At 46.7% G+C, this 25622-nt stretch overlaps 1 protein-coding gene across 4 annotated transcripts in view; it reads right to left on the reverse strand.

The window, feature by feature from the left end:
• LOC121540719 (transcription factor SOX-6) overlaps positions 1-25622 on the reverse strand; it is a 164448-nt gene that overhangs the window by 74414 nt on the left and 64412 nt on the right. For all 4 annotated transcript variants that reach the window (XM_041849764.2, XM_041849766.2, XM_041849765.2 and 1 more), the window contains one exon: positions 4803-4892. In XM_041849764.2, coding sequence (XP_041705698.1) covers positions 4803-4892 — 90 coding nt within the window. The remainder of the gene's footprint in view (positions 1-4802; positions 4893-25622) is intronic.

Consider the following 25622-nt stretch of genomic DNA (forward strand, 5'->3'; position numbering starts at 1 on the left):
GCCACATCCGACGAGCGTCGGAGCCAGTGTAGTACGACACAATCTTAGTCCTGTATTGACGCTTTGCCTGTTTGATGGTTCGTCGGAGGGCATAGCGGGATTTCTTATAAGCGTCCGGGTTAGAGTCCCGCTCCTTGAAAGCGGCAGCTCTACCCTTTAGCTCAGTGCGGATGTTGCTTGTAATCCATGGCTTCTGGTTGGGGTATGTATGTACAGAAACTGTTGTGTCGACGTCATCGATGCACTTATTGATGAAGCCAGTGACTCCTCAATGCTATCGGAAGAATCCCAGAACATATTCCGGTCTGTGCTAGCAATAAACAGTCCTGTAGCTTAGCATCTGTGTCATCTGACCACTTCTTTATTGATCAAGTCACTGGTGCCTCCTGCTTTAGTTTTTGCTTGTAAACAGGAATCAGGAGGATAGAGTTATGGTCAGATTTGCCAAATGGAGGGTGAGGGAGAGCTTTGTACACATCTCTGTGTGTGGAGTAAAGGTGGTCTAGAGTTTTTTTTCCTCTGGTTGCACATATAACATGCTTGTAGAAATGAGGTCAAACGGATTTAAGTTTCCCTGCATTAAAGTCCCCGGCCACTAGCAGTGTCACCTCTGGATGAGCGTTTTCCTGTTTGCTTATGGCCTTATACAGCTTATTGAGTGTGGTCTTAGTGCCAGCATCGGTTTGTGGTGGTAAATAGACGGCTATGAAAAATATACTGTTGAAGTCGGAAGTTTACATACACTTAGGTTGGAGTCATTAAAACTAGTTTTTCAACCACTCTACACATTTCTTGTTAACAAACTATAGTCTTGGCAAGTCGGTTAGGACATCTACTTTGTGCATGACACAAATAATTTTTCCAACAATTGTTTACAGACAGATTATTTCACTTATAATTCACTGTATCACAATTCCAGTGGGTCAGAAGTTTACATACTTGACTGTGCCTTTAAACAGCTTGGAAAATTCCAGAAAATGTCATGGCTTTAGAAGCTTCTGATAGGCTAATTGACATCATTTGAGTCAATTGGAGGTGTACCTGCGGATGTATTTCAAGGCCTACCTTCAAACTCAGTGCCTCTTTGCTTGACATCATGGGAAAATCAAAAGAAATCAGCCAAGACATCAGAAAACAAATTGTAGACCTCCACAAGTCTGGTTCATCCTTGGTAGCAATTTCCAAACGCCTGAAGGTACCACATTCATCTGTACAAACAATAGCACGCAAGTATAAACACCATGGGACCACGCAGCCGTCATACCGCTCAGGAAGGAGACGCGTTCTCCTAGAGATGAACGTACTTTGGTGTGAAAAGTGCAAATCATTCCCAGAACAACAGCAAAGGACCTTGTGAAGATGCTGGAGGAAACAGGTACAAAAGTATCTATATCCACAGTAAAACAAGTCCTATATCGACATAACCTGAAAGGCCGCTCAGCAAGGAAGAAGCCACTGCTCCAAAACCGCCATAAAAAAGCCAGACTACGGTTTGCAATTGCACATGGGGACAAAGATCATACTTTTTGGAGAAATGTCCTCTGGTCTGATGAAACTAAAATAGAACTGTTTGGCCATAATGACCATTGTTTGGAGGGGGTGCTTGCAATCCGAAGAACACCATCCCAACCGTGAAGTACAGGGGTGGCAGCATCATGCTGTGGGGGTGCTTTGCTGCAGGAGGGACTGGAGTACTTCACAAAATAGATGGCATCATGAGGAAGGAAAATTATGTGGATATATATATATATATATATTGAAGCAACATCTCAAGATATCAGTCAGGAAGTTAAAGCTTGGTCGCAAATGGGTCTTCCAAATGGACAATGACCCCAAGCATACTTCCAAAGTTGTGGCAAATTGGCTTAAGGACAACAAAGTCAAGGTGTTGGAGTGGCCATCACAAAGCCCTGACTTCGATCCTATAGAACATTTGTGGGCAGAACTGAAAAAGTGTGTGCGAGCAAGGAGGCCTACAAACCTGACTCAGTTACACCAGCTCTGTCAGGAGGAATGGGCCAAAATTCACCCAACTTATTGTGGGAAGCTTGTGGAAGGTTACCCAAAACGTTTGACCCAAGACAGATAATTTTTACTAGGATTAAATGTCAGGAATTGTGGAAAAACTGAGTTTAAATGTATTTGGCTAAGTTCTATTTATTATATTATTATATTATTAAAGTGTATGTAAACTTCCGACTTCAACTGTAGACGAAAACTGTTTTGGTAAATAGTGTGGTCTACAGCTTATCATGAGATACTCTACCTTAGGCGAGCAAAACCTTGAGACTTCCTTAATGTTAGATTTTGTGCACCAGCTGTTGTTTACAAATATACACAGACCGCCACCCCTTGTTTTACCGGAGTCAGCTGTTCTATCTTGCTGATGCAGTGTATATTCCACCAGCTGTATGTTATTCATGTTGGCATTCAGCCACGACTCGGTGAAACATAAGATATTATAAGATATTCTAGTTTTTAATGTCCCGTTGGTAGGATATCCGTGATCGTAGTTAATCTATTTTGTTATCCAATGATTGTACGTTGGCTAATAGGACTGATGTTAGAGGCAGATTACCCACTCGCCATCGGATCCTTACAAGGCACCCCGACTTACGTCCCAGAGATCTCCATCTCTTTCTCATGCGAATGACAGGGATTTGGGCCTTGTCGGGTGTCTGAAGAAAATCCTTTGTGTCCGACTCGTTAAAGAAAAAATCTTCGTCCAGTACGAGGTGAGTAATCGCTGTCCTGATATCCAGAAGCTCTTTTTGGTCATAAGAGACGGTGGCAGAAACATTATGTACAAAATAAGTTACAAATAACGCGAAAAAACACACACAATAATAGCACAATTGGTTAGGAGCCCGTAAAACGGCAGCCATCTCCTCCGGCGCCATTCTGTCATACCATTCTGTCAATTAACCTCAACTGCTACTGTATATTAGGCTGGTTCCTTCCCTAAACCTTTATCAATAAAAAAACTAAACGGCACAGATACAAACCCAAGAGTGGTAAAATGAACTTAACCGGACATTTCTAGCACACAGATTTTCTCAGGCCAATGGGAGGAAAAATCAGGGAGAATATTGTAAGATTCGTCAAGACTAAAAATAACTGAGACTGAACAAATATGTTGACGGTGTTGTGTATGATTCACAGCAAAACAGTCATATCTCTATCCTTCTATCTATCTTGGTGGTTAGTCCCAGTTCCATGTCGGGCATTAAGAAGTGAGTCGGCCGTTTGAATTGAATCACAGTGTTTTGGAGTGAGAACGCAGCTGGTGGAACAGAGAGTGCTCTGTGTGTAAGAGAGAGAGAGAGACAGAGAGAGATGGAGAGAGACAGAGAGAGATAGAGAGAGACGGAGAGAGAATGAGAGAGAGCGTGCGAGAGAGCAACAGAGAGAGAGAGACAGAGAGATAGAGAGACAGAGAGACAGAGAGAGAGAGACAGAGAGAGAATGAGAGAGAGCGTGCGAGAGAGCGACAGAGAGAGAGAGAGACAGAGAGATAGAGACAGAGAGAGAATGAGAGAGAGAGAGATAGATAGAGACAGCGAGAGAGAGAGACGGAGAGATAGAGAGACAGAGAGACAGAGAGAGAGAGATGGAGAGAGAATGAGAGAGAGAGAGAGAGATAGATAGAGACAGCGAGAGAGAGAGAGATGGAGAGAGAGAGAGACAAAGAGAGAGACAGAGAGACGAGAGAGAGAGAGAGACAGAGAGAAAATGAGAGAGAGAGAGAGAGAGAGAGCAAGCGAGAGTGAGTATACATGAGAAAAAGAGTGAGGGAGAGAGAGACAGCTCCAGCTGCTTAAGTATGAGAGTTGAAGTGAGGAGGCTCAATGTCGATCCTGTTCCAATTCGTGTTTCTGTGTATTTTTTACGCTTTCCGCAGAGGAAATGCTTGCCATTTCTAAGTGGCCAATCTAAATGGCACTTTCAGAGCGTCGCTAAGAAGGAGCAGATTGATGAGGAATGAGAGGGTTGGCTTCAGAAAGCTCACCATGGGTGCATCCCAAATGGTACCCTATTCCCTATATAGTGCACTACTTTTGTCCAGGACCTATAGGGCTCTGTTCATAAGTAGTGCACAATGTAGGGAGTAGGGCGCCATTTGGGACACAGACATAATGTTATCTCCCTCAATCAAGCTTTTTATCCTAGCGGCTAGAGTGTTGGACCAGTAACCTAAAAGTGAAAAATCTGTCAATGTGCCCTTGAGCAAGGCACTTAACCCTAATTTGATCCGTATTACTATGGCTGACCCTGTAAAACAACACATTTCACTACACCTACCAAAAAAGTGTTAAACAAATCGCAATATATTTTATATTTGAGAGTCTTGAAGGAGTTCCCACATATGCTGAGCTGCTTTTCCTTCACTCTGCGGTCTGACTCATCCCAAACCATCTCAATTTGGACAAAGAAAGGGGTTTTGTTTTTTGCCATTCTAAACAGTGACTGATCCAGGTCTGAAACCAGCAGTGTTCTGATTTGAAGTCTGGGACTATATCAGGTAAATGTAAGGGCACCTCAGCAATATGTGGGGTCCTTCCTTGTCACAATTATCTCTCCTACCTCCCAAAATGTGCACTAGTTCATTCCTTACACTGATTTGAAAGTAAATTACTGGTATAAGAAATATTGTGGAAACTCCCAATAGTCCATGCCTCAACCAATCCAACGCTTTTAGATTTGTGGGAAGTATATACTTTAGGAGTGCATACTTTAGGAGAAAGGAGATGTTATTGGGATGTACCCCGTGAATAACAGCCATCTTTGATGCAAAGTCTCACCTTTGACCTCTCCTAGGAGCTTGCTGGCATTCAGTCTGTCCATCCTGTCTTTCCAGTCCTTAGACAGAAGTCTCTCCACACAGGTCGACTCTACAGGAGGAGAGAGGAGGAGAGGAACACACAAGTTAGTATCCTGGTTCTGTCAATCAAGGTACATGTTATTGGCTAAGCAGAATGCGATGGAAGCCACTCTACTCTAAATCTTTCAATGGGACTCTTTAAATTTTTTAAAATATTGTGTTCAGCATTCATCTCTATGCCCCCAGTGTGTGTGTGAGAGAGAGAAAGAGAGAACGAGAGAGAGAGAGAGAGAGAGAGAGAGAGAGAGAGAGAGAGAGAGAGAGAGAGAGAGAGAGAGAGAGAGAGAGAGAGAGAGAGAGAGAGAGAGAGAGAGAGAGAGAGAGAGAGAGAGAGAGAGAGAGAGAGAGAGAGAGAGCATAGCCTTGCTATTGAGAAAGGCCACCGTAGGCAGACCTGGCTCTCAAGAGAAGACAGGCTATGTGCACACTGCCCACAAAATGAGGTGGAAACTGAGCTGCACTTCCTAACCTCCTGCCAAATGTATGACCATATTAGAGACACATATTTCCCTCAGAGATCCACAAAGAATTAGAAAACAAACCCAATTTTGATAAACTCCCTTATCTACTGGGTGAAAAACCACAGTGTGCCATCACAGCTGCAAGATTTGTGACCTATTGCCACAAGAACAGGGCAACCAGTGATGAACAAACACCATTGTAAATACAACCCATATTTATGTTTATTTATTTTCCCATTTGTACTTTAACTATTTGCACATTGTTACAACACTGTATATAGACATAATATGACATTTGAAATGTCTTTATTCTTTTGGAACTTCTGAGTGTAATGTTTACTGTTAATATTTATTGTTTATTTCACTTTTGTTTACTATCTACTTCACTTGCTTTGGCAATGTTAACATACATTTCCCATGCCAATAAAGCCCTTAAATTGAAATTGAGTTGAATTGAGAGAGAGAGAGAGCGATATCGGAGACGTCAAGTAGTCAAGACGGCATTCTTCTCTTCCAGTATGGAAACCCCCCAAATGGATTTTCTAGATAAAAAATGGTTAAGTGGACAATGGCTCATCTGTGGGACTGGATTCTAACCAAAGGACAAGTATTCATAAGCATATGGGCATTGTGAATGGCTTCATTTTTGGTTTGAGAGGTTTGCGCATAGGCTATTGTGGTCATGAGGCCCTCAAAGTGGGAATACAACTAACTTGGAGTGTGTCCCAAATGGCACCCTTTTCCCTTTGTAGTGCACTACTTTTGACCAGAGCCCTATGGGAATAGGGTGCCATTTGAGACACACCCTTATTCAGTCCCATTAAAGCCTAGCATGTTAACACAGGATTAGGATTATTGTAAATAAGTTAATGCTGCGCGGGATCACATGTGATGAGCATGAACAATGGTCAATAAAGGGAGGCAATGGATGTGTCCCAAATGGTACCCTATTCCTTATGTAGCGCACTACTTTTAACCAAAGTAGTGCACTATATTGTAACGATCCCGGCAGTCTGAGTCGGGTCCTGTCTGGTGACTAGTTTTTCCTGTTCGTGATCTCCAGTTTCCCGAGGGTTCGGGAACGCTCCGGGGAGCTCTCTTGTTTTCCGCACCTGCATCCCATCAGCAATCTGCACACCTGGTCCTGATCATCACCCTTCTTAGGCTCTGGCCAAACATCCAGTTCCTGCCGGATCGTTAGCCATGAACAGTATGTTTGTCAGCGTATCAGCCTTGAGTTCTAGCGTTAGTTTTGTTGTTTTGCACCTTGTTGAATTGCTGTGTACTCACCTCCGTTTTGTTCTGTCTGCAGTCTCTCACCCGGAACCTTCACCCAACCTCTGCCTGATGGTCGGCGGCTGCCCGAGCCATGTCTGGACCTACCCCTGCACCCTCAACAACCCATCCACGCCACCCGCTCTGTCCCTGGATTATTCAGCCTCACTCGGGAGTCAATTAATAAACACTCACCTTTTCCTCTAAGTACCTTGTCCTGGTCTGCTTCTGGGTTCTGGCGTAGTATACCGTGACAGAACGATCCGGCCAGTAATGAACCCAGCGGACCTGGACTCTGTTCGCCATGCCATTACCCATCAGGAGAAGATGTTGGGCCATCATAGCACGGTACTACAGGAGATCGCGTTGTCAGTTCGGAACCTTTCTACCGGTCTGACGGAGGTCCAGAACCAACGCAAGTTTCCGGTGGAGGATCCACTACCGGTTTCCCCCATCTCGCCTGCCGCTTCGGGAGCTGTGTCCTTCCGTGAGCCCGAGGTTCCGACGCCGGATAGATATGAGGGGGAGCTGGGAAGATGCCGTTCCTTCCTTATGCAGTGTGGATTAGTGTTCGATCTACAGCCCTACTCTTATGCCACAGACAAGGCTAGGATAGCCTTTGTGATTGCGTTGCTGCGTGGTCGAGCGCTGGAGTGGGCTTCAGCCGTTTGGGAACGACAAGACCCCTGCATGGCTTCATACCAGGGGTTCACGGCCGAGATGAGGAAGCTCTTCGACCATTCCGTCCGAGGGAGGGACGCAGCTAGGCGCCTGTTTTCGCTTCACCAAGGAACTCGCAGCGTGGCCGACTTCGTGATCGAGTTCAAGACGTTGGCTGTGGAGAGTGGGTGGAACGAGGAGTCTCTGCAAGCGGCCTTTTACCAGGGTCTGTCGGAGCAGCTCAAGGATGAGTTGATCTCCTATCCGGAGCCTAGTGACCTGGACAGCTTGGTAGCCTTGTCTATTCGGGTGGATAATCGAGTCCGAGAGCGAAGGAGGGAGAAGCAATGGGGGTCCGTCCAATCGATCAGCTTCTCAGTTCCCAGTCGGGTCGGGTGGTGGACCAGAACACGTCGATCATTCTCCTCCACAATGGATTAGTGGAGAGTTCCTCTCTCCCGATTCTGAACCCATGCAAGTGGGGGCGGCACGGGTTAACCAAGGAGGAGCGTCAACATAGACGTCAGACCAACTGCTGTCTCTACTGTGGTAGCTCGGGACATTACATCTCCACCTGTTCCCGGCGGTCGTCAAACTGCCCGGCTCGCTAAAGTTGGGAGGACTTTTTAGCGAGCCAGTTTCAACCTCTCAGTACCTCTGTCAGACCCCGTTTCCCGGCTACCCTTGTGAACAGGAATCAGAGCTTAGCGCTTAACGCTTTTATCGATTCAGGTGCCGATGGAAGCTTTCTTGATGCCGAGTTGGTGGAACAGCTGGGGCTTTCCAAGGAGCAATTGCCGGAAGCCATTGAAGCGACCACTCTGAACGGCAGTAGTCTGGCACGTATCACGATGAGGACTGAACCGGTTAAGATGCGGTTGTCGGGGAATCATTCTGAGATGATTTCATTCTTCATTCTGCCGTCTTCCCATGTTCCTCTGGTCCTTGGATACCCCTGGCTGAAGGAACACAATCCCACGTTCGATTGGGTGACGGGCAAGGTAACGAGTTGGAGCCTTGATTGTCATGCTAACTGTCTCAAGACTGCCTGCCCCCATTCGGTTCCCAGTCAGGTGATTGAGGCTAAACCCCCCAGATTTGTCCCTGGTTCCCGAGACATATCACGATTTGGGGGAAGTTTTCAGTAAGCAGAAGGCTCTGTCACTCCCTCCCCACCGACCATATGATTGTGCCATCAACCTGGTCCCTGGAGCTGTCTACCCCAAGGGAAGGTTATACAGTATCTCCCGACCTGAACGTGAGGCGTTGGAGACCTACATCAAGGAGTCCCTAGCTGCTGGTCTCGTTCGCCCCTCGTCATCACCCCTGGGGGCAGGATTCTTCTTTGTGGGTAAGAAGGATGGCTCTCTTCGACCGTGTATTGATTATCGGGGGTTGAATGACATCACGATCAAGAACAAGTATCCCCTGCCCTTGATGAGTTCTGCCTTCGACTCCTTACAGGGTGCTACGGTGTTCACCAAGCTAGACCCTACGCAATGCGTATCACCTGGTCCGGATCAGAGAGGGGGACGAGTGGTTGACGGGTTTCAATACACCGATGGGTCACTTCGAGTATCAGGTGATGCCGTTTGGACTGACCAATGCTCCAGCGGTATTCCAGAGTATGGTGAACGACGTCCTGAGAGATATGATCGGTCTCTTTGTGTTTGTTTACCTGGATGACATTCTGATCTTCTCGAAGGAACCTTCCGACCACGTCCAGCATGTCCGGCAGGTTCTGCAGCGATTGTTGGAGAATCGCCTGTTCGTGAAGGCCGAGAAGTGCGAGTTTCACGCCCACACGACATCCTTTCTCGGGTACATCATCTCCAGGGGAGAGATTAGGATGGACCAGGAGAAGGTTAGAGCGGTTCTGGTATGGGTCCAGCCCGGTACGAGATTGCAGCTCCAGAGATTTTTGGGGTTTGCGAATTTCTACCGCAGATTCATCCGGGATTACAGCCGTGTGGCCGCTCCGTTAACTGCCTTGACTTCCAGTATCAGGACCTTCAAGTGGAATCCGGAGGCGGATCGAGCGTTTCTGGATTTGAAGAGGCGATTCTACCAACGCACCGATTCTCTCTCAACCGGACACGGCCCGTCAGTTCGTCGTTGAAGTGGACGCGTCTGATGTGGGAGTTGGCGCCATCCTGTCGCAGCGATGCTCCACGGACAGTAAACTCCATCCCTGCGCCTACTACTCTCGTCGCCTTTCGCCTGCGGAGAGGAATTACGATGTGGGTAACCGGGAGCTTCTCGCGGTGAAACTTGCCTTGGAGGAGTGGCGCCACTGGTTGGAGGGGCGGAGCAACCGTTTATTGTCTGGACTGACCACAAGAATCTTGCTTACGTGCAATCGGCTAAACGTCTCAACTCCCGTCAGGCCAGGTGGGCGTTGTTTTTCGGACGATCTCAAGTTTGCCCTGACGTTCCGACCTGGATCTAAGAACGGCAAGGCGGACGCCTTGTCCCGGATGTTCTCCAAGACGGAGGAGAGTGGGTCCAAGACCGAGACAATCCTCCCCCGGAACTGCGTCGTGGGAGCAGTTATGTGGAAGATTGAGGAGGAGGTGCTGGCGTCTCTCGGACTCAGCCCGGTCCCGGTAACGGTCCACCCGGTCGGTTGTTTGTGCCTGAGTCGGTTCGTCCTGCTGTCCTCAAATGGTCCCACGCCAGCAAGATGGCTTGTCACCCTGGCGTGGCTCGGACAATGGCGTTTCTTCCGCAGACGCTTTTTGGTGGCCTGCCATGGCCGAGGATACTCGGGGTTTTGTTGCTGCCTGTCCAGTGTGTGCGCAGAATAAGAGTACCAATCGGCCCAGCTCTGGACTACTTCACCCCCCTTCCTATTCCCCGGCGACCATGGTCGCATCTGGCCCTGGACTTCGTCACTGGGTTGCCCGCTTCTGAGGGGAACACGGTCGTTCTGACGATCGTGGACAGATTCAGCAAGTTCGCCCACTTTGTGCCTATTGCCAAGCTTCCCTCTGCCTCGGAGACGTCCGAGATCCTGGTTAGGGAGGTTTTCAGGGTCCACGGGTTGCCCAGTGATATCGTTTCCCGACCGTGGCCCTCAGTTTACCTCTGCTGTCTGGAAGTCCTTCTGTTTGGCCATTGGAGCTACAGTCAGTCTCACATCTGGTTTTCACCCCCAATCCAATGGTCAGGCGGAGAGAGCCAACCAGAAGATGGAATCCACGCTACGCTGTCTGGTCTCTTCCAACCCCACCTCCTGGGTCTCTCAGTTGCCTTGGGTTGAGTATGCCCACAATACTCTCCCTACATCTGCCACTGGGATGTCTCCCTTCCAGTGCCTGTATGGCTACCAACCTCCCTTGTTCCCTTCTCAGGAGAAGGAGCTCTCAGTGCCTTCTGTTCAGGCCCATATTCGTCGTTGCCACCGGACCTGGCATCGGGCCAGAAAGGCACTCCTTAGAGTTTCGGACCGGTATCAGCTCCAGGCGAATCGTCGCCGGATCCCCGCTCCCACCTACACCATCGGAGATAGGGTCTGGTTGGCCACACGGGATCTTCCTTTACGGACTGAGTCTAGGGAAGTTGTTACCGAAGTTCATTGGTCCGTTTGTGGTGGAGAAGGTGATCAATCCAGTGGCAGTTCGACTCAAACTACCGAGGACGCTCAGAGTCCATCCCACCTTTCATGTCTCCTGCCTCAAGCCTGTCTTCCTCAGTCCTCTGTTGCCTCCTCCGCCTCCTCCTCCTCCTCCTCGGATGATCGGAGGTGGTCCTGCCTACACGGTGCGTCGCATCATGGATTCCAGACGGCGGGGCCGGGGTTTCCAGTATCTCGTGGACTGGGAGGGGTATGGTCCTGAAGAGAGGAGTTGGATTCCGCGGCGACAGGTCCTAGATGCTGACCTCATCAGTGATTTCACCGCCTCCATCCTGGCGCTCCGGGAGGTCCGCCCGGTGGCGTTCCGTCGGAGGGGGGGTACTGTAACGATCCCGGCAGTCTGAGTCGGGTCCTGTCTGGTGACTAGTTTTTCCTGTTCGTGATCTCCAGTTTCCCGAGGGTTCGGGAACGCTCCGGGGAGCTCTCTTGTTTTCCGCACCTGCATCCCATCAGCAATCTGCACACCTGGTCCTGATCATCACCCTTCTTAGGCTCTGGCCAAACATCCAGTTCCTGCCGGATCGTTAGCCATGAACAGTATGTTTGTCAGCGTATCAGCCTTGAGTTCTAGCGTTAGTTTTTGTTGTTTTGCACCTTGTTGAATTGCTGTGTACTCACCTCCGTTTTGTTCTGTCTGCAGTCTCTCACCCGGAACCTTCACCCAACCTCTGCCTGATGGTCGGCGGCTGCCGAGCCATGTCTGGACCTACCCCTGCACCCTCAACAACCCATCCACGCCACCCGCTCTGTCCCTGGATTATTCAGCCTCACTCGGGAGTCAATTAATAAACACTCACCTTTTCCTCTAAGTACCTTGTCCTGGTCTGCTTCTGGGTTCTGGCGTAGTATACCGTGACATATATATGAGATGCAGCCCATAAGACACAGAATGTAAATGCTTACAAAAGAGGCGAACTTCAAAACGTATTTCAAGTTCCAAAGGCCTTTCCCATCCTGTGTACTCAAAACAGGGAAGTCCAATTCCTAATAACAAGATACAATTTTGCTGTCAAAATCCCCCGTAATTTGTTGATCATTTGTCTTCTCAACCTGAAAGGACGCCTAGCTTGATATGTACTGTATATATTTGGTAGACTATTTACAACCAAGGGAAGAGTGTCTTTCTCCACTATGAGAGCTAAACATACAGTCTGCTAGGCCTCGCATAAAACACAATTAGAGGGAGGATTTATTGACGCACTTAGGGAAGAAAATACAACCTGTAACTCTACTCTACGTCTGTGCTTTGGCGCTGTACGAGGGAAACGTGTCTGTGTGCGCACGTGTGTGTGTGTGTGTGTGTGTGTGTGTGTGTGTGTGTGTGCGTGTGTGTGTGTGGGGGGTTTATACAATGTATACCCCCCACACTGATGAACACATCTGAAGAGAGAAGGAGAAAGAAGGGAGAAGAGAGGAAAGGAGGATGAGATGTGTTTTACCCTAGATGGGTCTCTAGCCCTCCCTCCTTTCTTCCCCTACAGAGTGAGGATCAAGTGATGTTTAGATTGGGGAATGGATAAAAATTCCACACTGTCCACACCTTCCGAAAGCAGAGGAGCTATTCAGGTGATGAACGACTTGTGAACAAAGTCCAGAGAAGGGGAGAGAGGGAGAAGGGGAGAAGAGAGAAGGGGAGAAGGGGAGGAGGGGAGGAGGGGAGAGAGGTAGAAGGGGAGAGAGGGAGAAGGGGAGGAGGGAGAAGGGGAGGAGGGTGAAGGGGAGAAGGGGAGGAGGGAGAAGGGGAGAAGGGGGGAGGAGAGAGAGGGAGAAGGGGAGAGAGGGAGAAGGGGAGGAGGGAGAAGGGGAGGAGGGAGAAGGGGAGAAGGGGAGGAGGGAGAAGGGGAGAAGGGGGGAGGAGAGAGAGGGAGAGAGGGAGAAGGGGAGAAGGGGGAAGGGGAGAGAGGGAGAAGGAGGAAGGGATAAGGGGAGGAGGGAGAAGGGGAGAGGGGGAGAAGGAGAGAGAGGGAGAAGGAGAGAGAGGGATAAGGGGAGAAGGGAGAAGGGGAGAGAGGGAGAAGGGGAGAAGGGAAAAGGAGAGAGAGGGAGAAGGGGAGAAGGGGAGAATGGGGAAGGGGAGAGGGAGAAGGGGAGAGAGGTAGAAGGAGAGAGAGGGAGAAGGGGAGAGAGGGAGAAGGGGAGAAGGGGGAAGGGGAGAAGGGGAGAAGGGGAGAAGGGGGAAGGGGAGAGAGGGAGAAGGGGAGAGAGGTAGGAGAGGAGGGAGAAGGGGAGAGAGGGATAAGGGGAGAGAGGGAGAAGGGGAGAGAGGGAGAAGGGGAGAGAGGGAGAAGGGGAGAGAGGGATAAGGGGAGAGAGGGAGAAGGAGAGAGAGAGAGAAGGAGAGAGAGGGATAAGGGGAGAGAGGGAGAAGGGGAGAAGGGAGAAGGGGAGAGAGGGAGAAGGGGAGGAGGTGGAAGGGAAGAGAGGGAGAAGGCAAATTTCCCCTTCTCCCTCCTTCCCCCGCCCCCAACACAAACACACACACAGACCCCCGCCCCCAACACACACACACACACACACAGGCAGAGCTGTCATTGTAAATCTGTTGGGCCCAGCCAGCCAAGTATCAGAGATTGTGCTTGGTGTAAACAGACTTTTTATCACCTGGCTGTCTCAGCGTTGTGCCAAAAGCAAGTGTTTATGGTGTTTAACAGAAACCACAGGCGTGTGACGGTGTACGGCAGGCAAACATCAACAGTCCTGGAGGGAGGACACTGCCAGGAGCTTAGATCCAGCCTACATTAGCCTACCATGAGATCACCACTTATAGAGAGGAGAGATATCATCCTTGTCTCTCACATACACACCTGGTAGCAAGCACGCAGCACACACACACTAGCAGTTGTCCTAAACACTGATTTAAGGTTGTGAGTGTGTTTGTGTGAGTGTGTTTGCGTGTGTGCATGTGTGTGTGTGTAAGGGACTGTGCTGTAGTGGGCAAAAGAGAGGATTTCTCCTTTTCTCTCTGGCCTGACTCCTTGTGTTTGGGCATACAGTATGTTGAGTTTTATGTTTTCACTTTGACATAAATCCTCCTGCCAGCTGTTCTCTCTCTCTCTCTCTCTCTCTCTCTCTCTCTCTCTCTCTCTCTCTCTCTCTCCTCTCTCACTCTCTCGCTCTCTCTTGCGCTCTCTCTCTCTCGCGCTCTCTCTAACTGCAGCTGGGGTAATAGTAGCTGGGGTAACATTAGTTGGGGTAACAGTAGCTGGTAGCTGTCATTTCATTTCTCTCCTCACTCCATTTGCTGTGGGAGGGGAGGAGAGTTGATTTGGGTGGTGGTTTCTGATGGCTCTCTAGTTAGGTGTCAGTGCTCTAGGTATCATGCATTAACCATTGAGAGGGAAAACATGTGTGAACCCACACACACAAACACACACGCAAACACACCCACCCCACACTCACGCAAACACACACACACACGCAAACAAACAAACAAACAAACAAACACACACACACTCACACACCCACACACACATTGGCACAAACTTGCTCTCACTTAGATAGAGCCACAAAACCTATAGCAACCAAACTTCACACACAGCTCACCCACAGAGTTCGTTCTCACACACACAAGTAGCCTATGGAAAACAGGCCGGATGTGTACTATAGCCAGCTAGCCACTACAAGAGCTAAATGCTGTAAAACCATTAGAGGCCCAAGTCAGATGTGTGTTATGTGTGTTAGCATGGTGTCCGTTACTGAGACACTATTTTCATCTGTTAGATGACACCTGGTCTGCCTCTCGCTCTTGTTGGAGCTACCGGCCACAGGCTCCAGGGTGACGTTTCCCCTAGGTACAGATCTAGGATCAGCCAACCTTACCCGATCCTACCCTTAACCATCAGTGGGGGAAATGTAAAACTGACCCAAGATCAACATCTTGGTGCAACTTTACCCTGGCTACGGTTGGAGAATGCCTGCAAGCAGCTCTTTTAGAGAGGGTGGATGGGGGCTGGTTGAAGGGGGTAGTAGCATACTAGTCTCTCTGTACTACCTCATCAACTAATCAGCCATTGACCCACAAGCTTCCACCGTTCTACCTCAATTTTACCAACACGTCTCCTGTTCCATTAGGGGCAGTAAAACTCTAGACCACTTTTATTTTAACCACAGAAATGCATACAAGGCCCTCCATCGTCCTCCCTTCGGCAAATCTGACCACAACTCTCTTCTCCTGCTTCGTGTTTACAAACAAAAGCTCAAACAGGAAGTACCAGTGACGCACTCAATACGGAAGTGGTCCGGTGAAGCAGACGCGAGGCTACAATACTATTTTGCTAGTACAGATTAGGCTATGTTCCGAGATTCATCCAATAGCATTGAGGAGTTTACCACATCAGTCACAGGCTTCATCAATAAATGCATTGATGAAGTCGTCCCACACAAACCAAAAACCATGGTTCACAGGCAATATCCGTGCATGGCTAAAGGCTAGCGCTACTGCTTTCAAGGAAAGGGACACAGACATGGACGCGTACAAGAAAGCTTGCTATGACCTCCGACGAGACATCAAACATGCAAAATAAAAATGTTGGAAGACGGCTCTGACACTTGTCGTATGTGGCAGGGCTTGCAGACGATAACGGATTACAAAGGGAAACCTAGCCGTGACATGCCCAGTGATGCGGAAATCCCAAACGTGCTAAATGCATATTTTTATTAATAGGCATTCTTACTCTGCATCGTTGTGAATGGCTTCTAAGCCAGCATTTCTTGGTAAAGTCTAAACCCATTGTAATCGGCGCATATGTCAAATACAATTTTATTTTATTTGAAATTCAAAACCGTTGGATTGGTGTATGAAGGGAAGTGAAGAAGTGTAGAAGTGGACAGAAGGGTAGAAGTGTAGAGAAGGGTAGAAGTGTAGAGATGGGTAGAAATGTAGAATGGTAGACGTTTAGAGAAGGGTATAAATGTAGAAGGGTAGAAGTAGAGAAGGGTAGAGGGTAGAAGGGTAGAAGTTTAGAAAAGGGTAGAAGTGTAGAGATGGGTAGAAGTGTAGAGAAGGGTAGAAGTGTATAAGGGTAGAAGTGTAGAGAAGGGTAGAAGTGTAGAGAAGGGTAGAAAGGTAGAAGGGTAGAGAGGGTAGAAGTGTAGAAGAGTAGAGGTGTAGAAGAGTAGAAGTGTAGAAGGGTAGAAGAGTAGAAGTCTAGAGAAGGGTATAAGTGTAGAAGTGTAGAGAAGAGTAGAAGTGTAGAAGTGTAGAAGGGTAGAAGTGTAGAGAAAGATAGAAGTGTAGAGAAGGGTAGATGTGTAGAAGGGTCGAAACTTAAAAGGGTAGAGAAGGGTTGAAGTATAGAGAAGGTTAGAAGTGTAGAGGGGTAGAAGAGTAGAAATGTAGAAGGGTAGAAGTGTAGCAGGGTAGAAGTGAAGTGTGGAAGTGTACAAGTCTAGAAGTCTAGAAGGGCAGAAGTGTAGAGAAGGGTAGAAGTGTAGAGAAGGGTAGAAGTGTAGAGAAGGGTAGAAGTGTAAAAGGGTAGAAGTTTAGACAAGGGTAGAAGTTTAGAAGGGCAGAGAAGGGTATACATTTAGATAAGGGTAGAAATGTAGAAATGTAGAAGTTCAGAAGGATATAAGTGTAGAAGGGTAGGAATATAGAGAAGGGTAGAAGTGTAGAGAAGGGTAGAAGTCTAGAAGTGTAGATCGGTAGAAAGGTAGAGAAGTGTAGAAGGGTAGAAGTGTATAAGGGTAGCAGTGTAGCAGGGTTGACGTGTAGCGAAGGGTAGAAGTGTAGAGAAGTGTAGAAGTGCAGAGAAGGGTAGAACTGTAGAAGGGTAGAAATGTACAGATGGGTAGAAATGTACAGGGTAGAGAATGGTAGAAGTATAGAGAAGGGTAGAAGTGTAGAAGGGTTGAAGTGTAGAAGTGCAGAGAAGGGTAAAAGTGTAGAAGGGTAGAAGGGTGGAGAAGGGTAGAAGGGTAGAAGTGTAGAGAGGGGTAAAACTGTAGAAGGGTAGAAATGTACAGATGGGTAGAACTGTACAGGGTAGAAGTGTAGAAGGGTAGAGAAGGGCAGATGTGTAGAGAAGGGCAGGAATGTAGAAGGGTAGAAGTGTAGAAGGGTAGAAGTGTAGAAGGGTTGAAATGTACAGATGGGTAGAAATGTACAGATGGATAGAAATGTACAGATGGGTAGAAATGTACAGGGTAGAAGTGTAGAAGTGTAGAGAAGGGTAGAAGTGCAGAGAAGTGTAGAAGTGTAGAGATGGGTAGAATTGTAGATGGGTAGAGAATGGTAGAAGGGTAGAGAAGGGTAGAAGTGTAGAAGGGTAAAGTTTAGAGGGGTAAAAGTGTAGAAGGGTTGACATGTAGAGAAGGGTAGAAGTGTACAGAAGGGTATAACTGTAGAAGCGTATAAATGTACAGATGGGTACAAATGTACAGATGGGTAGAAATGTACAGGGTAGAAGTGTAAAAGGGTAGAAGTGTAGAAGTGTAGAAATGCCGAAGAGTAGAAATGTAGAAGGGTAGAAGTGTAGAGAAGGGTAGAAGTGTAGAGGGGCAAAGAAGGGTAGAAGTGTAGCTCAGTTGGTAGAGCATGGCGATTGCAACGCCAGGGTTGTGGGTTCGATTCCCACGTGGGGCCAGTATGAAAAAATTTATGCACTCACTAACTGTAAGTCGCTCTGGATAAGAGCGTCTGCTAAATGACGTAAATGTAAGTGTAGAGAAGGGTAGAGGGATGTAGAGGGATAGAGAAGGGTAGAGGGGCAGAGAAGGGTAGAAGTGTAGAGAAGGGCAGAAGTGTAGGGAGCAGAAGGGTAGACCTAGAGGCAATAGGAACGCAGTCAAAGTTTTCTGGAAAAAATAGTGGTTGTGCTACATTGACAGTTACAGATAGAAAATATTGTATAGAGATGACATGAGTCCTTAGTCTACATGACAGAGGCATATCAGTAGCTCTATGAACGTTCTGTAACTTTTAACCCCACTGAATGAACATCATCCTGTTCTGGGTAGACCTCAGTTATTTGCTACAGTCATGGTGTCCATTGTACTGTAGCACAATTATAGTACAAAGAAACTTAACACTAAGCTTTTAACCCTAGGTTTAAATTCACTCTCGACTTGCTTATTTCACCTGACATCTCCCAATGCAAATACAGATAGTACAATTCAAGGAAAGAGAATGTCTCACCCCTGTCATCTTTCAGAATAGCTCACATCTCCGCACCCTTCCAATATGTGGGTACAAGTCCATTAGCTTCTGTTTCCACTTTAGACGTGATTTGAGGAAACCCTACACACTCTCGCCACCCCCAATGCCATGTGAGGCAGAGACACAATAGAAGCGTTGTTGTGGGAGGCCATAGGGTAACAGGGGGTTGGGGTGCTGGTGGTTCAGTTCACAGGTGGTAACAGGGTGTTGGGGTGGGTGGTTGGGTTCACAGGTGGTAACAGGGTGTTGGGGTGGGTGGTTGGGTTCACAGGTGGTAACAGGGTGTTGGGGTGCTGGTGGTTGGGTTCACAGGGGGTAGAAGAGAGGTGGAGGGGTTCTTGGTGGGGGGAGTTCAACAGCTGAGTGCAGCAGGGCCGCTACTGCTGTTAACACGTCCGAATAGGAGCCCACCAGAACAGCACAGCACAGAGAGAGAATAGCCAACCAGAACAGAACAGCACAGAGAGAGAATAGCCCACTATAACAGCACAGAGAGAGAATAGCCAACCAGAACAGAACAGAACAGCACAGAGAGAGAATAGCCCACTAGAACAGCACAGAGAGAGAATAGCCCACTAGAACAGAACAGAGAGAGAATAGCCCACTAGAACAGCACAGCACAGCACACAGAGAGAATAGCCCACTAGAACAGAACAGCACACAGAGAGAATAGCCCACTAGAACAGAACCGCACAGAGAGAGAATAGCCCACTAGAACAGAACAGCACAGAGAGAGAATAGCCCACTAGAACAGAACAGAGAGAGAATAGCCCACTAGAACAGAACAGCACACAAGCAGCTGGCTCATTCTGTAATCTATAAGTGCATCATCAAACCCTCTCACAGCCACTGTCACAGTCTCTTGCTTTCAAAACGAACTTTGAACCACTTACATTGTGTATTTTACACCACACACTGGGGCCTAATACTCTTTTAAATCACGGCTACAAAATGTATTCGGTAAATAAACATTAACAATTGTTTGAAAAGAGAGGGAGTTCTGATCTAGTCTACCTGGTACTGCAAGGAGGTGTGTTCATGTATGTGGACTGAAGGAGATATGGCAGAGATAACCATATGCTCGTTTGGCCAACTGCCAAGCCATGGAAAAGGCTACTGGGCATCCCATGTGGCTTGATTTAATTAAGGCCCTCTGCCACAGATCATTACAGCAGAGATCCCTATTCATTACAGGGGAAGACAGGGAACCAGACCCCAAGACCACCAAATAGAGAGGTGGAGGAGGCTGGGGGATGTTCAGTCACACACACACACTTGTAAAATACACACACTCTCAAATGTACATGCACACACACACACACACAATCACTCCCAAGCACCCAATCCTATAGAGAAGGGCAAACAGACTGGCAATGCCAAGCCTTGAGTCAAATAGCCAGTTTAATTAGCCTATAGGCTTAACCCTTAGGCTGACCCTATTCTTATCTGTACCATGTTGACCACTGTACCTCTACCACTGTACCATCACCTCCCTGCACCCAGTAAAGCCCGACACACACACGCACATGAACGCACACACGCACACACAAATACACACACATGTGCACATGCACGCGCGCACACACACGTCCCTCACCGATTAGAATGGGATAGGGCATGTCACATACTGTGGGTTCCACAAAGGCAGAGTGCGATTATATCGTGACATTCAAACAAATCATTTCAAAAAGTAGGCTACCTGTGCATGTTTGTCCACTCCAAAATAATTCCAGCATCCAAACAGTACACTGTGCGCTCGCGCCATTGGATGAATGAAAAGAAACATCTGTTACAAAACACCAAAAAGTTTTGTCGATTGTTATTGGGTGTATCCTGAAATAATTTATGCGTCTTGCTGACAAAAATACTTTTTTTGTTGAAAGTAAAGTTGGGACACCTAAAGTAAAAAGGGGGTGAGATACGGGATGTCCCGGGATGACAAGTGCAGACACAAGGATGTATATTTTATTGGTGGGGGTTTTGTTTAATTTGGAATCAGCTTTTATTTTAATATTTACTGCTGTAGCAGTACAAATTGCATTTAAAAAGAGAGAATAGTTAAATTAGATATGTTTTCAAACCCCTGTGTCAATTCATGCTAAAATCACCTTTGGCAACGATGACAGCTTTGAGTCTTTCTGGGCAAGTCTCTAAGAGGTTTCTACATCTGGATTGTGCAACATTTGCCCATTATTCTTTTCAAAACTCTTCAAGCTCTATCAAATTGGTTGGTGATCATTGCTAGACAACCATTTTCAGATCTTGACCAAGATTTTCAAGCAGATTTAAGTCAAAACTAACTTGGTCACTCAGGAATATTTACTGTCCTCTTGGTAAGCAACTCCAGTGCAGATTTGTCCTTGTGTTAAAGGTTATTGTCCTGCGGAAAGGTGAATTAATCTCCCAGTGTCTGGTGGAAAGCAGACTAAACCAGGTTTGCCTGTGCTTAGCTCCATTCTGTTTCTTTTTTATCCTGGAAAAACTCAGTCCTTAACGATTACAAGCATACCCATAACATGATGCAGCCACCACTATGCTTGAAAATATAGAGAGTGGTACTCAGTAATGTGTTGTATTGGATTTGCCCCAAACATAACACTTTGTATTCAGGACAAAAAGTGAATTGCTTTGCCACATTTTTTGCAGTATTACTTTACTGTCTTGTTGTTTCACAATATTTTTATTCTGTACAGGTTTCCTTCTTCCCATGGCTAAGGGCTGTTCTTACGTAAGACACAAGTGCCTGGATACAGCCCTTAGCCGTGGTATATTGGCAATATACCACAAACACCCAAGGTGCCTTATTGCTATTATAAACTGGTTACCAACGTAATTACAGAGGTAAAAATAAATGTTTTGTCATACATGTGGTATACGGTCTGATATAATAATAATAATAATAATAATATGCCATTTAGCAGACGCTTTTATCCAAAGCGACTTACAGTCATGCGTGCATACATTTTTGTGTATGGGTGGTCCCGGGGATCGAACCCACTACCTTGGCGTTACAAGCGCCGTGCTCTACCAGCTAAGCTACAGAGGACCACAGATATACCATGGCTTTCAGCCAATCAGCATTCAGGGCTCGAACCACCCAGTTATAATATTGTGTTTAGCCTACTCTGCACTTCACTCTCTTCTGTGTGTTTTGACGGTTAAGATAAACTATTTCTCCACAACTACATATCGAAATGAATAAATCATTTAGCCTCTAGCCTAATCTGTTGTGAATCTGTTGTGTTCCATGCCATCAGTCTTTCAAAACATTTGGTGGGAGATGCCGTGCAAAAGTTCTGTCCAAACAGCGGTGAACATTGCCAATGAGAGCCCATACTAGCACTGCATGTGTGTGACTGTGTCAGTCAGAATTGAAACAAGGCATGAGAGAGCTGTCTTGCTACATCGCTACATCTGAGAGATGCATGTGTCAACCCCCCATAACTCTGCATATCATCAACTAAAGGCTGCAACGAACCCCCTTTGTCATGTATGAAACTGACAGGCTTTGAAGGGACTTGATCCCACATTGCATTAAAAAAATATATTTTACAAAAAACTTAAAAAATAATATAGTTTTTATTTTTATAGAAAAAGTATTTTCTACATATTGTTTTACTGAAATATAGTTTATTCAAATTATTTATTGTGATGGCTAACCCAATACAAACTAGGACTACTTCCTGTGTAAAACATATTTTTTTTAAGAAGCAGTATAAGGAGTGACTATACTTTGAATCTACTGTACAGTAGCCGAGCTGCTCCAGAGCCACACTGGGGACAGAAACGGTTATAATTCTGTACAGTAAATCAGACTAGGCAGGGTATAAGCGTAGATTAGAAAGATCAAGTGCTTGCCAGGCGCCAGAGCTGCTCTGGGCACATTAGATGGCTGACTAAATTGGCACGGGGGTGCTGTACCGATGCCAGGGCCGCTGGAGGCTTTGGCTATACTATTCGTGATAATCAGTAACGACACGAGATGAGGGTTTAATGAGGGTTCCAACTTGTTCAGACTTGGGCCCTGGTCAAAAATAGTGCACTATATAAGAAATAGGGTACCATTTAAGATGCAGCCCATTGACATGTTCAAATATGATTTTCACCTGGTGACAGCGTCCTCACCAAAAATGCTGAGAGTCATATGAGCAGGCTAGAAGAATCCAGATCCATGTGGATTGAAGCGCTATGTAAACTCTCTTGACTGGAACTTGATGTATACAGTAGGTTTGTCCGTTTCTTTTCAGTTTCTTTTCAAGTAAGTTAATTTCTTTCCTCTGTTTCTTTCAAGTAAGTTTTTATTTTCTTCCTTTCCCATCCTTCACCTATATGAAGAACCACTCCACCTTTTACATACGTTCCATGCATTCTTCTCCTATTACGCTTGGGACATTTCTACATTCCAAACCCTCTTTCCCACCTGTTGTTCAACAATTGAGTTTTTGTCAATGTTAAGATCAATTTGATAGTTATGGGTCTCTTGTGCTTTTTATAATGCTGGCATTTCAACATAAATAAAGACTTGGAGATATTTATGCTGGGTACATTGTTCACCGAGTTCTGTGGATAAAAATAATTCACTCAAAAAACATAAACCAACTGTACAATCGGGTAAACGGACACAGTCTCCTCTGTCCAACACGGGCTAGTAGGTGAAAAATCTGTCAATCTGCCCTTAAGCAAGGCACTTAACCCTAATTGCTCCAGGGTCACTGCCAATAATGGCCCAGACCCCACTCTCTGGGGGTGTATCAGGGAGAGTGGGATATGCAAAAAACACATTTCACAGCATACACTTGTTCAGGTTACACACTTGTACATGTGTGAAACAGGACAAATATAAGCATCCCCTATTTGACCTCTAACTAGCAGCAGTGAGCTGACAAACAGTAGCTCATTATACAACCCACTCTATGCAGTCTGTAAAAGCAGTGCATGCCACAAAACAGAAGCGGTGCTCCTAGTGCCCGGGGACTTTAATGCAGGCAAACTTAAATCTGTTTTACCTAATTTCTACCAGCATGTGCAACCAGCGGGAAAAAAACTCTAGATCAACTTTACTCCACACACAGAGATGCATACAAAGCTCTCCCTCGCCCTCCATTTGGCAAATCTGACCATAATTCAATCCTCCTGATTCCTGCTTACAAGCAAAAACTAAAGCAGGAAGTACCAGTTACTCGCTCAATACGAAAGTGGTCAGATGACACGGATGCTACGCTACAGGACTGTTTTACTAGCACAGACTGGAATATGTTCCGTGATTCATCCAATGGCATTGAGGAGTACACCACCTCAGTCACCGGCTTCATCAATAAGTGCATCGTACGTCCACATCCCAACCAGAAGCTATGGATTACAAGCAACATCTGCACCGAGCTAAAGGCTAGAGCTGCCGCTTTCAAGGAGCAGGACACTAATCCGGACAATCCTGCTATGCCTTCATACGAACCATCAAACAGGCAAAGTGTCAATACAGGACTAAGATTGAATCCTACTACACCGGCTCTGACGCCCGTCAGATGTGGCAGGGCTTGCAAACTATTACGGACTACAAAGGGAAACCCAGCCACGAGCTGTCTAGTGACGCGAGCCTACCAGATGAGATAATTGCATTTTATGCTCGCTTCGAGGCAAGCAACACCTAAATATGCATGAGAGCACCAGCTGTTCCAGACGACTGTGTGATCACGCTCTCCATAGCCGATGTGAGCAAGACCTTTAAACAGGTCAACATTCACAAGCCCGCGGGGCCAGACGGATTACCAGGGTCTGTACTCAGAGCATGCGTGGACCAACTGGCAAGTGTCTTCACTGACATTTTCAACCTCTCCCTTAGTCCCCTCCTGTACTCCCTGTTCACCCACGACTGCGTGGCCAAGCACGACTCCAACACTATCATTAAGTTTGCTGATGACACAACAGTGGTAGGCCTGATCACTGACAACAATGAGACAGCCTATAGGGAGGAGGTCAGAGACTTGGCAGTGGGATGCCAGGACAACAACCTCTCCCTCAATGTGAGCAAGACAGGAAAAGGACTACAGGAAAAGGAGGACGAACAGGCCCCCATTAACATCGACGGGGCTGTAGTGGAGCGGGTTGAGAGTTTCAAGTTCCTTGGTGTCCACATCACCAACAAACTATCATGGTCCAAACACACCAAGACAGTCGTGAAGAGGGCATGACAACACCATTTCTCCCTCAGGAGACTGAAAAGATTTGGCATGGGTCCCCAGATTGTCAAAAAGTTATACAGCTGCACCATCAAGAGCATCCTGACCGGTTGCATCACCGCCTGGTATGGCAACTGCTTGGCATCCGACCGTAAGGCGCTATAGAGGGTAGTGCGTACGGCCCAATACATCACTGAAGCCAAGCTTCCTGCCATCCAGGACCAATATACTAGGCGTGTCAGAGGAAGGCCCAAGAAATTGTCAAAGACTCCAGTCACCCAAGTCATAGACTGTTATCTCTGCTACCGCATGGCAAGCGGTATCGGAGCGCCAAGTCTAGGTCCAAAAGGCTCCTTAACAGCTTCTACCCCCAAGCTATAAGACTGCTGAAAAATTATTAAAATGGCCACCCGGACTATTTCAAATCAAATCAAATTTTATTGGCCACATGCGCTGAATACAACAGGTGCAGACATTACAGTGAAATGCTTACTTACAGCCCTTAACCAACAGTGCATTTATTTAAAAATAATAATAAAACAACAACAACAAAAGTGTTGAGAAAAAAAGAGCAGAAGTAAAATAAAATAACAGTAGGGAGGCTACATATACAGGGGGGTCCCGGTGCAGAGTCAATGTGCGGGGGCACCGGCTAGTTGAGGTAGTTGAAGTAATATGTACATGTGGGTAGAGTTAAAGTGACTATGCATAAATAATTAACAGAGTAGCAGCAGCGTAAAAGGATGGGGTGGGGGGGCAGTGCAAATAGTCCGGGTAGCCATGATTAGCTGTTCAGGAGTCTTATGGCTTGGGGGTAGAAGCTGTTGAGAAGTCTTTTGGACCTAGACTTGGCACTCCGGTACCGCTTGCCGTGCGGTAGCAGAGAGAACAGTCTATGACTAGGGTGGCAATTTGACAATTTTGAGGGCCTTCCTTCCTCCTCCGCCTTCCTTTACATTGACCTCCCCCTCTTTGTTTTTACACTAAATCAAATCAAATTTTATTGGTCACATGCGCCGAATACAACAGGTGCAGACATTACAGTGAAATGCTTACTTACAGCCCTTAACCAACAGTGCATTTATTTTAAACAAAAAAGTAAGAATAAAACAACAACAAAAAAGTGTTGAGAAAAAAAGAGCAGAAGTAAAATAAAGTGACAGTAGGGAGGCTATATATACAGTAAAATAAAGTGACAGTAGGGAGGCTATATATACAGGGGGGTACCGTTGCATAGTCAATGTGCGGGGGCACCGGCTAGTTGAGGTAGTTGAGGTAATATGTACATGTGGGTAGAGTTAAAGTGACTATGCATAAATACTTAACAGAGTATTTATGCTGCTACTGCTGCTACTCACTGTTTATTATCTATGCA

Source organism: Coregonus clupeaformis, chromosome 26 (assembly GCF_020615455.1).
Source record: "Coregonus clupeaformis isolate EN_2021a chromosome 26, ASM2061545v1, whole genome shotgun sequence".
NCBI lineage: Eukaryota > Metazoa > Chordata > Actinopteri > Salmoniformes > Salmonidae > Coregonus > Coregonus clupeaformis.